We start from the raw sequence: 11839 nt of genomic DNA on the forward strand, positions 1-11839 counted from the left end.
TGCATCAATCAAAAAAAAATCAAGAAAACCAGAAGAATTGATCAAAGCAATGATTTCGCGATTTCCACGTTTTCATGTAGATTAGCTCCCTCAAACCTCTCCTCTGAAGTTCGTATCTTTCATATCTTACCATTCATTCTTTAATTCATTCCAATGTCAACGATTCTTCTCCCATTCATCCCACTTTCATCTTTTTAATACGCTCTTAATTAATTAAACCCACGAGTCTTTTAACATCGATGAATATTCAATATAATTGTAACAAATCAAACGAAGGGATGTGAAGATTTCCAAAATTCATAAAATTAACAAGATGTAGATTAGAAATTGCGGTTTATTTATTTTATTTTCAACGACATTTGTTGCAAGTTCCCGTAAGAACTTGCAGCTGGCCATCGTCCGAGGGCCTTCAGCCAACATTGCTCTTAATTAACAGTCCTATTTCATCAATCAAAAAAGATCAAGAAAACTAGGGGAATTGATCAAAGCAATGATTTCGCGATGTCCAAGTTTTCGTGTAGACTAGTTAATTTCACCTCTAGACGATTCAGTAGTGGGCAACAAATGGTGCTGGGTGGGCTGCGTAGGCGAGTGCTGGAGCGTACGCATGATGAGCAGCAACGACTGGAGCGTGGACAGCGGGTGCTGCATAGGCCACAGCAGGTGCAGCGACGTAGGACGAGGCGACAAGCGGGCTGTTGTAGGAGACCTTGTAGGTGTTGGCGTAGCTGGTGGCAACAGGAACGTGATGGGCAACGGCCACAGCTGGAGACGCCACAAGTGGTGCAGCAGCGACGTAACCGGGTTTCGGTGCTGGAGCTGCCATGGAGCAGGCAACCAGAGCGAACAGAACGACCAACTTGTACATGGTTAAAGTGATTTTTACTCCTTTCTTACTTGACGAGTAGAGATCGAATGATAAATTCACTACGATTTCACTCGCTTTTATTCAGTTTCTGTCACCCCCACGGCGGCTGAAGGCGAGTGACCTCCCAACGATTGTCAAAACTTCCTGGGAGAACTTTGGAAACTATCTCCACTTCTTCATTCAATATTGCGAAGCTTTACCAAGGACTCGAACGGTCGATGCTCGTGTGGGGGACAGGCTCACTTTTGCCACTCTTGTATTTTCACTTCGCCGAGGCCTTCGACCTGTTTTATCATTTTATGCACGTACGCGAGACATTGGAGATAAAAATTGTTTAAGTTGGTGGAGTTGACTTCAACCCTTTATTCTCGGTTGGGGCTTAGAGGAAAATCTAGGGTATTTGCGAGAAGATTTTATTAGATTTGACTGTCGATTTCTGCGGGAAAATCAGAAGCTTTTCCGTAAAAATATTTTTAACATTTATTCACCTGGTTTTTGGACAGGTTTTACGATGCCGTTTTTCTTGTAAACAATGAACATGATGAAGAGGAAAGAAAATGGGATTGGAGGGTTGAAGGTTCGAAGAATAATATTCGTTTAATTGATTTAGTTTTTATCGATGCTGAAGTGTTAAAAAAAGGTTTTCATCACTTGTGCGTAGAGTGAAATGTTACCAGAATCCCGTTCGCCTTCAGCGAGTGCTATACACCTCCCACGAGTCAAAATAGTATTTTTCGTATCACGGGACCTGAAAAACCCCAAGGCTTCTAGATACTTCAAAATGAGATGTCAATTTTCTTCAAATTTTTCTGAGGCTTTACTGCAGTGTAATTTAAACCAAAATCGGAAAAAGTGCGGCGCGGCACGCATAGCGCAAACAACGGAGTGTTGAATAAAACCGCCTATTACGCAACGTTGCCGGAAACTCGCTAAACGCGCCAGGGCAGTGTAGAGTGAATTCGGCAACGCTGAAGCCTAAATAACACGTCGGCGAATACCCGCGAAGGTGACCAAAGTCGCAGGGTCGCGTATGGTGCCTAGGGAGTCTATTCTCGAGTTAAAATAGTGCGTTCGATTGCGGTAGGTTGCATGAAGTCGAACGTACGATTTCAATAATTGAAATCGTACGAAGAATAGGCTCCCTGGCTAGGGTTATTTATGTATTTCGTCATATATTTTTTCCATGGACATGTTAATACCCAATTAATTCAGTTGTCAATGCTCGAAATGATTTCGGCATTCATTCTCACATTGATTAATTGATGCACTTATTATACCTTCGATTTCATCGAGTCCAATGCGACCATGAATCCAACGCGTATATATCACAGCGAGAGGGCACTGTCAAGGCTACCCTTAGGCGTTTTTCACTACCGTAGATGGTAATACGACATCGCGCTGGTAAGTTGATGCTATTTACTGTACGCTCTCATGTGATATCATTATATTGGAGACCACAGCAACTATCGACGTATATGTCAGGTGTATATCTTCTTTCCACGGACACAAAGGACTCGTTCAGAGTGACATACGAAAAGCAGGAAGTATTCTGGTGACCACCACTCCCTTCGCCAGAAGGACACGAGGAAAGATTGATGGGTCATCACAGCTGTGAAACTAATTCATTTTTCCGACAAGGGTCACAATGGCGGGAGATTGCACACGTTTTTACGCAACTTCTTTAGATAGATGATGAAGACTTGATGGGTTTAGTCTCTTCCGGCATTGGAGAGGACAATTTTTTGGCATTATCTCAGACATAGACATAATCATCATTTTTAATTAGGATAAAATAAATTTTTATTCAATTTTGAATAAGTCAATTGTTAATATTACTCACCAATTTTTTGATTGTTGAATTAACCATCAATTTAATATTCAAATTCCGAATTATTTTATTAACCAATAATTAAGACATTTGAAATTACTAATTATTATATTATTTTTTGAAATTCCCATGAAGATAAGTAATAAAAACTTAATTATTGTAAACTTAATTATTGTACTAAAGTAGTGATTGATGCCGATCTGCGGATTATCTATTCTGAAAGGACAGTTCCATTTATATTTACCGTATTATTATCTCTTCGAATTTTCTGCCTGAATAAAAATATAAATAGGAGGAACGGTGACTTTATTGTTAATTATTTGAAGAATATAAAATTTATGACATTATGTGACGGCTTTATCACCAGAATTGAATAGTGATAAACTCTGAATATTGTGGCATAGGGGAGGGTAGGGCAAAACGGACCACTGACAGAAAATTGATAATTTTATGATTTTTCCCGGTCCGTGGTACCCTACCCTCCCCTATCATTCTTTGGTGTCACAGAGACATTGACTAAAGTTTACTGCAATACCCTGATGGTTCACACACAATCTTGATCCCAGAGTTGCCAATTCGATTATTGAATTAGTTGCAAATGTTATTAAATAAATGGAAGGCGGGGAAGAGGAATTATAACATTGTCAAAGTGATTCTAGGTTTAACAGGCCATCTAGGGGAGGCAGCAATAGTCATTTGAACAATCTGATAACAACTCTGGGATCAACTCTGCACATTTACAACTTTTTCAACAATCCAATTGACATCCCTTCACTGAGAGAAAAATATAATTTTTCTGACTATATTCCATCACCTTCGAATTATAGTCAAAAACTCCTCAACAATTTTTCAAGGGTTACGGTAACTATGACCGGAGAAGTAATTACTACAATGGAATGTAGTCATTGCAACTATTTTATAGTTCTCCTCACGATAGATTTGTCGTGGTTACTTTTGAACTTTGGTTAGTTCAACAACATTTTGATTTGCAAAAATTACACTTGTAAAGTTACTATAATGTTATGTGCCGCATACAAAAAAAAATCGTATCGTTCACCAAAATGCCTCAACTATTTTCTTATTGTAAATCGAACTTCAGATTTTTCTCTCAGTGTTGGAAGTAAGTCTGTGTCCAGAGTTGAGCCCGGTTTTTCTGTGCGTAGGGTAACCAGACCAATAGATAGACGGTTAAGGATGATTTGGCGTCCGTCAAGAGATCAAAAATTGATAAATCACCTAAATACGCCAACGATGGGTTCTATACCTGAAAAAATATCTGTATTATCGGAAAATCATGATTTGAAGTGGAAGCAATGGAGGAATAAATGATAAAATGACGAAAAAGTGGGATACAGCCCAAACACCCAATAGATAGACGACTGACCAGAAGATGGACGGTGGGTTACCATTCGATAGGCGCTCATATTTAATGGTTATTCACACAAATTCATCCTTCTGCATGTTTAAAGATGAACAATGATCCTTTTCGATAATAATAATCGAACAGATACCGTGTTTATTTGTCCTGATGACTGTTTTTTTCACATTGTTCCATCAACATTGCGTGGCTGTTGTCTAACTACTCACACCGCCACTGAGGGCCAATACTATACCTCGCGAGAATTTTTTTTTTTACCTTCAAAATGTTCATCAATAAAAATTAAGAAAATCCTCGTATTATTATAGATTAGTTTTATTATCAAAAATGGAAATTTGTAGTACAATTTCTATTATATTTTTTACAGAATACTAAAAAAAAGTTGGAATCGTCTATCTTTTGGTCGGTGTCTACCTATCGGTCTGGTTACGCGGACATAAATACAGGATAAAATTCTGAAAGTTCACGGATATTCTAAATGTTGCATTGTGGAATCCAGGATAATGGAAATAATCACTTACCCCCTTGGTCCAGTTGTCTAACCATCTAATAATATCAACGCATGTGCATAATCATATGAATCTGGATATAGCCTTCAGTTACCGGAGGACGATAATCCCCTAGACCAATGTCCTAATGCTATTAATGCACACACATTATGTTTGTCCTTTAGTACTATCAGGGACACCAGCGAAAGATACGCTTATACAATAGGGTGTTCGTGGGTAACGTAACCAGATGGGCGTATGGAAACTATTTAACTCACCCACGCGAAGTTTCCTGTTCATAACCAGGGAGAGGCGATTTCCCTATCTCATCTTTCATTCTTTTCGGCTCCACCTATGCAACACACTGTTGGATAACGGTCAAGTTGTTCGACTCTTCATAATGAACATCTATTCAATGATTAGTGGAGACTTATGTTCACTGAGAGAAAAATTTCCTCATATGTCACGCACGAGAAAATTTAATAGAATAACCCAGCAAATTCGCCAGACAATTCTATTGGATTTTTGATGAATTTTGCTTTTAGTTTTTGGTTGATTCTGTTTAAATGTTTAATAGAAAATGTCTCTCTACATTATAAAAATCCAAATCGACTTCTGGTGATAAAAATACGGTACTCGAATTTAAGACTCCACAATTAAGGGTCATAAGGGTCATGAGGGTCAGAGTAAGGATCGTGAGGGTCAGAATAAGGGTCATAAGGATCAGAATAAGGGTAGTAAGGGCCAGAATAAGGGTCACAAGGGTCGGAATAAGGGTCGTGAGGGTCAGATTAAGGGTCATGTGGTATTAAGGGTTATGAGGGTCAAAATAATGGTCACGAGGGTCTCAATAAGGGCGACGAGGTACAGAATCAAGGTCATGAGGGTCAGAATAAGGGTCACGGGGGTTAAATTAAGGGTCGCAAGGGTTAGAATAAGGATCATGTTAAGGGTCATATGGGTCATATTAAGGGTCATGAGGGGTATAGTGTGGCCCAGAATGAGAATCACGAGGGTCAGAATAAGAATGATGGGGAGCATATGGGGGTTGGCGAGCGGAGCGAGCAGGGGGCCTAGTTCGATAGAAAAAGACAATAGAATTCGATTTTTCTATACAATTTATTCCATTGAGATATTCTGTATAGAATTTCTTCAGCTGAAGTTTTTTCATGTTTTTTTCTTTCCATCAAGAAAATCAAGCAAAAAAACTTGGGAAATTTGAGCCGAGGAAATTCTGTAGTAAATATCTCAATAGAATAAGTTGTATAGAAAAATCGAATTATTGATTTTTCTATTGACTTTTCTGTAGCTTTCTATAACTAGTGACTTTTCTGTAGAATATTTTCTATAGAATAATTTCAATGCCTGGGAAAATTAGGCGAAAAAAACGAAAAATTACTTGTCTCAAGTACATATGTTTCAAATATTGAAGATTTTTTCTCGATGTTTGCGAAATGAAATAAGATAATTATCCTAACGATACCTTGATGATTTCAAACAAATTTCTTCATCATTATTGACGGACGAAATGATAATGACAAAGCTCTTAAATGATTCAACATGGATATTAAGTGTTAGGCAATGATTTTACAATCAATCATAGTTAAGTGAAGTGAAAAATAAATGACTTGTACAAATGGTCAATTGTCTTATTTTACTATTTGTTACACGATCCCTATTTCGATACATGCGTGCATAACAGATTGAGCAACACTGTAAGCAAAGTTGGACTAGGATATATCCTACAACATCGCATTCAGAGCTATTGTGTCTCAACTTCACGAAAGTGGCGTAATATCACTTCGCTCTGGATTCCACGAAAGCTATTTTTGTATGCAAAACTTGTTGCAGATCGTGAACTTCTTTTCAGGTTAAATACGTCAAAATTGTATGGGAACACGTGAGGAAAATATTGATGGAAAAGCGTGGGGAATTCGCTAGAAAATTCTATTGATTTTTGTATGGGACTTCTATTGAAAAATTCTGCAGATACTTTTGCATTTTTTTAACCGAAATGTTTAACAGGAAATATTCTGTCGGAAAAATCAATAGTTACATGAGATAAGATATTACAAATCACGAGATATTACCAACTCAGAAGGTTTTCTGTTCGTTTTTTAAAATAGAAAATGTTCAGAAAAATGTATTTTATGAAAAAAATCAATAGAATTTTTGAAATTACTCTGTTGAGATATTTCCAGCATAAATTTTCCAAGATTTCTATAGAATAGATATTTGTTATTGATATTGATATTTTGCGATTTTCTATAGACATTACTCAGCTCTAATTTTCTAATTTTTTCACTACACTTTTTTAATGAGTAAAAAATGGAAAAAAAAATTGAGAAATTCATGTCGAAAAATTTATGTTGAAAATATTTCAGCCGAGTAATTTTTAAAATTCTATTGATTTTCTCTATAAAATAGTCTCTATTAAAAATTTTCTATTGAAAAAAAAATAGAAAATGTGCTGAGTTTGTGAACAGAAAAAGAATAAAAAAAGAATGGAAATTTTTTACAATACCAATAGAATTTTCCAACGAATTCCCGAGCTTTTTCAATAAATTTGTCTCATACATGAAAATGTGAAATATGAATGAACTATTTGGGAATATCATAAAATTTTGAAAATGGGCCGTTGAAAAATGAATAAAAAATCATTTTCGTTAAAAAGGGCATAATTATATTGCAATTAAGAATATTTTGACATTCTCCCGAATTAAATTCTATCATCAGCTGAAAAAATAATGCTGCACGTAATTCCTTTCACGTAAGGGCTCTCATGGAAAGAATATTTAACACAGAAAAATAAGTAGATTTTAATGGAGCGAAACAAATTCAAGTACTAGGGATTTGAACTCGGGTGGCCATCGAAGCCCACGATCTTTCGCTATCCGGGCGAGTGCTCTCCAGTTAAAGGCCGTGGGCATCGATACCCACCCGAGCTCAAAACCGGAACACTTTAATTATTTTAATTTCATATACGCCTTCAAATCTTCAAAAGTAAACTTGTACTCTACAGAAGAGAACATCGGCTGTTAGCATTCTCCACGAGAACAGAGGTGTGGAATTCAAGTCTTAAATCGGAGATGGTATTAATAATTATTGATGAAACCTAATTTGAATTGAGAATTTCTATGGGAAAGAAAATTTAAGACTTCGTGATAGGAATTCAATACAAATCTAGACAAATTTCGTAGCGAAGCTAGATTTTTGTATTGAATGTTTCTGTGTGTGAGATCTTACATCGGCTAGAACATTCGACTGATAATGAAAAAACAAAAGGTAATCTGAAGAAAGATATTAGGATCCGCAATTGAATCCGCATTGAACAGGATACGCAATTGTGTTAAAATTACATTGGACTTTTATTGCAAATTTCCTGTTTTAGACTAATTTCTGTTGAAAAAATAAAAAAAATGAATAATTCAATTTTATTTTCAATAGAAATTACTCTCCATGATAATGTTCATCCCCATCATTCTTTTCCTGTCACTGTGAAAATTAAAAACCCTTATTATTAACACTCTAACATTAATTTTCCTTCAATCAAATAATTCAATTTATCGCATTTTTTCGCAATTTCTCATTTGTACGGCCATCCCATAATTTCAATATGCAGTTTCCCACGTTGAATAATCCTCAAATTACACGGAGAAACGTAAAATATGAATGACCCAGATGTAAATGCTCGTAGTATTGATATCACACGATGAAGAATTGCCCAAAATTTCGACATCCACCTCAATACGTGGACATGATTTTTTTCCGCTTTATTTACCGAGTTTTTGTACATATTATTCTCAAGTGGATATCTCGCAATCATAAGTGCTTACCGGTCATCTGTGCAAACGTTTTTTTCGCTTGTCATGTAGACATCGTGGGTCAACTAAATGACGCCCCGAGTCCTTGGTCATGTCAACGGAAACACGAAATCATCGGGAGACTAAAAGAGAAAGACTAAACCATGATTCTTCAATTTTTCGGGGGGCCACGGAAGAAGTAGGGGAACGATCCATTGAGTATAAATTTGACTGAATTTCATGGTTTGAATCACAAGTCCTGCAACAGCGACAAATAAGCCTCATCAACAAAGTTGAAGAAAACAATCTAAACAATCATCATGTACAAGTTTGTGGTACTCTTCGCTCTCGTCGCTGTCGCCTGCGCTGCACCAAAGCCAGGTTACTCGGCATCACCAGTTCTGGTCCACTCTGCACCAATTGTAGCGGCTCCCGTGGTCCACAGCGTTCACAGCGTGCCCGTTGCTACCAGCCACGCTAGCACCTACAAAGTTGACCACAAGAGCTACGTCGCTGCACCCGCTGTTTCCTACCACGCTGCACCAGCTGTTTCCTACCACGCTGCACCAGTCGCATACTCTGCACACCCAGTGCCACTTGCCTATGCTGCACACGCCAGCCCACTTGCCTACGTTCACTAAAACCTTTCATTGGTTAAAAACCGATTCAATTGTATCTCTAAAATGGCAAATTCCGAATAAAATAATCATGAGAAAATTACTTCTGTCTCAATTGTTTTTCTTCATTTAATTAATTTTCTGCGTGGTTCTATGTACATATATACCTAATTCCGTTTATATGAAAATCCCGTTTTACCGCCCTAGGTGGCCCATGTAGTCTTTCTCTTTGGGTTCACGGTGATTTCGTGTTTCTGTTGACAAATTTGAAACTTACAATCTCAAGTTGAGAGTTGAAAGTCCCTCGTTAACACTTTCAGACTTTCAGTTAATGACTTGAACTCATAACTTAAAACCTCTGGAATTCTAATTAAGATTTTTTGAAAAACTTATGGAGACATGAAAAACTTTGTCTTTCCAACAATGATTGCAAATAATTTGCAAAAAATCCCGAGTGGTGGAGTCTTTATGCATATTTACCACGGAAAAATCGCAATACACCGGGGATGAACAATTCTAGTTAAAAAATAGTTAAAATATCTGAATATCCTCGAATGCATTTGCAAATGTCAACAAAATTTGTTCAGTTTCTTTTCCTGCGTCTCCATCTACCCATTTGTCCTTGAACACTCCTGTTATAAGTCAGAATTACAACCTTATTACTCAATCTCCCATCGGTGCCTTTTCCCTCCTGACAATGATTGAAAATTAAGCGATGATTAAGCACATCTCACAATCACAAATTTATATCAATTCTCCGAGTGACTCTCACTCTCGAAGCGTAAACAATAGTAAGAAAGGGACTCATCAATAACAAAAGTACGTCTGTTGGTAGAAAGGTCCGCCCAGAACGACTTGCATAATTGAAGGTCATGTCTGACGCAGTAAAATTAGAGCGAAACCGTCGAAATACGTTCCAATTGTCCTCAACTGAGAGCCCCATGTGGAACATGATGTTATCGGCGTTCTATAATGAGAATTGTATCATTTTCGTATGTCAATGGCACAGGTATCGCCTTGAAAATAATTCCTGTCTCATTTGCATGATTTTTGGATTAAAATGAATGGATTTATGTAGGTGATGCCGATAAATTGTGTATATGGGAAGTGTTGGGTAACTCTGGTGATCATGACCTTGCTATTACTGCTGTGTTACAAAGGCTCAGGGGCGGCTAATTACGTAAAAAATAAATCGGGAGGCCGATGGTGTATTCAAATCCAGAGCGATCGAATGATTATTTTTTATGATCGAATACCTGTTGGTTAGGCCAAGGTGTGAAGCGATGAATAACAAAGAATAACTCACAGAGGGAAGTTGAAGTACCCCGTTCGGTTTTCAGTTGTAAATGGAGAAAAAGGTGGGGGAAAAATTCGTGGAAAACTCAAATCATCGTGGGGCGAAAATTTGTTGTAGTGTTTTTCTCTCCGTATCCAGCGAAAAGGTGGGGATGACGACGGATGCGGATGATTTTTTTTTCGTTTGCTCTGATTAGTGGGAAAATCATTTATTTCAACACGCACGGAGAGAAATGTTCAGTAAAAATTACGGAACTCACAGTTCGCTCACCGATTATGGAATCGATTCAGGAAATTTAAGTGACGGTATCGTAATTTTTTACAGGAGATTTAGGTAAAAATTACGTGACAGTTCCGTAAATCTTCCTACAATCACATATAACATACTCAATTTATATCAAAATAAAAAAAAAAATTTTTTTCATTGAAATAGCGTGGAATGCCTCATAGGCGTTCCGTCTGCGGAGCCACTTCCGGGCTCGGAAAGATTTCCGATCCACTCGAGAAGAGACCCTCGGGCACTCTTCTAACTAAGCTACCGGGATCTACGGAAATCTACTCTCCGAATTCGCCAAACGACGTGTCTTCAGTGGACGACGGCGACAGGTTGAACAGTTTTGATTACAGTGGGAGCAGCAAAGACCGGGGTCTGGATGCGTGGAGTTTTGTCGATGGCTGAAGTAGCAACAACGGGGGCGGCGTGGTCTACTAGCACAGTCTTAACGAGAACTATGGCGCTTATCACATGAGGGGGGCTATTCTCATAATTTACCAAATATATTTAACGATTCTTCAAAATAATGTATGAAATGATGTATTGAATCAGTAGTCAATTCTTGGAACTTCCTGTCATTTAGGTCGAGATTCTGCGAACAACCAAGATTTGTCTGAAAGCTACAAAATCAATATTATTATCTTAAAAATTATTCATAACAATAAGTTAACGTCATCAAGCGGATTCCTTTTATAAATGGCGATAGATCCTTGATAATCTTCCAGAATTCGTTCTGATAATTCGATACACCCTCTTCTCCCTCCTCGTAAAAATAAAAACAATGAATGGATAAAAATGATTTTTATTCGCTGACACATATTGTTCCATGAAATCCGTCAAATCCCCTCAATAAATAAATAATCCTCTCAAGACATGTCTTCAGTGGACGAGGGCAACAGGTTGCACAGTTTTGATGACAGTTGGAGCAGCGAGGACCGGGGTGTGGATGAGTGGAGTTTTGACGATGGCTGGAGCGTGGTACACGGGGGTGTGGATCAGCGGCGCCTTGACGAGGGCTGGAGCTGCGACAACGGGGGCGGCGTGGACCACTGGCGCCGTCTTAACGAGGACTGGAGCGGCATGGACAACTGGAGCAGCGTGAACAATTGGGGCGGCCTTGACCACAGGTGCACGGTAGGTGTTGGAGTAGCTGCTGGCGTAACTGGTTGCCACTGGAACCACCGGAGCCGCCGCTACCACTGGAGCGGCTGGCACCAGCAAACCTCCTGGGGCTGGAGCGGCGATGGCGCAAGCCACGAGAGCAGTGAAAACCACGAATTTGAACAT

At 38.3% G+C, this 11839-nt stretch overlaps 3 protein-coding genes across 3 annotated transcripts; 1 reads left to right on the plus strand and 2 right to left on the minus strand.

Moving 5' to 3' along the window:
* Positions 1-547: 547 nt before the first annotated feature.
* Positions 548-868, minus strand: LOC107045074 (cuticle protein 38-like). Its single transcript, XM_015267204.1, has one exon. The coding sequence runs from the start codon at positions 866-868 to the stop codon at positions 548-550; it is 321 nt and encodes a 106-aa protein (XP_015122690.1).
* Positions 869-8685: 7817 nt separating this feature from the next.
* Positions 8686-9006, plus strand: LOC107045080 (cuticle protein 38-like). Its single transcript, XM_015267211.1, has one exon. It carries the CDS (start codon positions 8686-8688, stop codon positions 9004-9006), a length of 321 nt encoding a protein of 106 aa, XP_015122697.1.
* A 2425-nt stretch (positions 9007-11431) lies between these two features.
* LOC107045075 (A-kinase anchor protein 14-like) lies at positions 11432-11839 on the minus strand. Its single transcript, XM_015267205.1, has one exon. The coding sequence runs from the start codon at positions 11837-11839 to the stop codon at positions 11432-11434; it is 408 nt and encodes a 135-aa protein (XP_015122691.1).

The sequence above is a fragment of the Diachasma alloeum genome, unplaced genomic scaffold (genome assembly GCF_001412515.2).
Source record: "Diachasma alloeum isolate Michigan unplaced genomic scaffold, Dall2.0 Dall_scaffold_00871, whole genome shotgun sequence".
NCBI lineage: Eukaryota > Metazoa > Arthropoda > Insecta > Hymenoptera > Braconidae > Diachasma > Diachasma alloeum.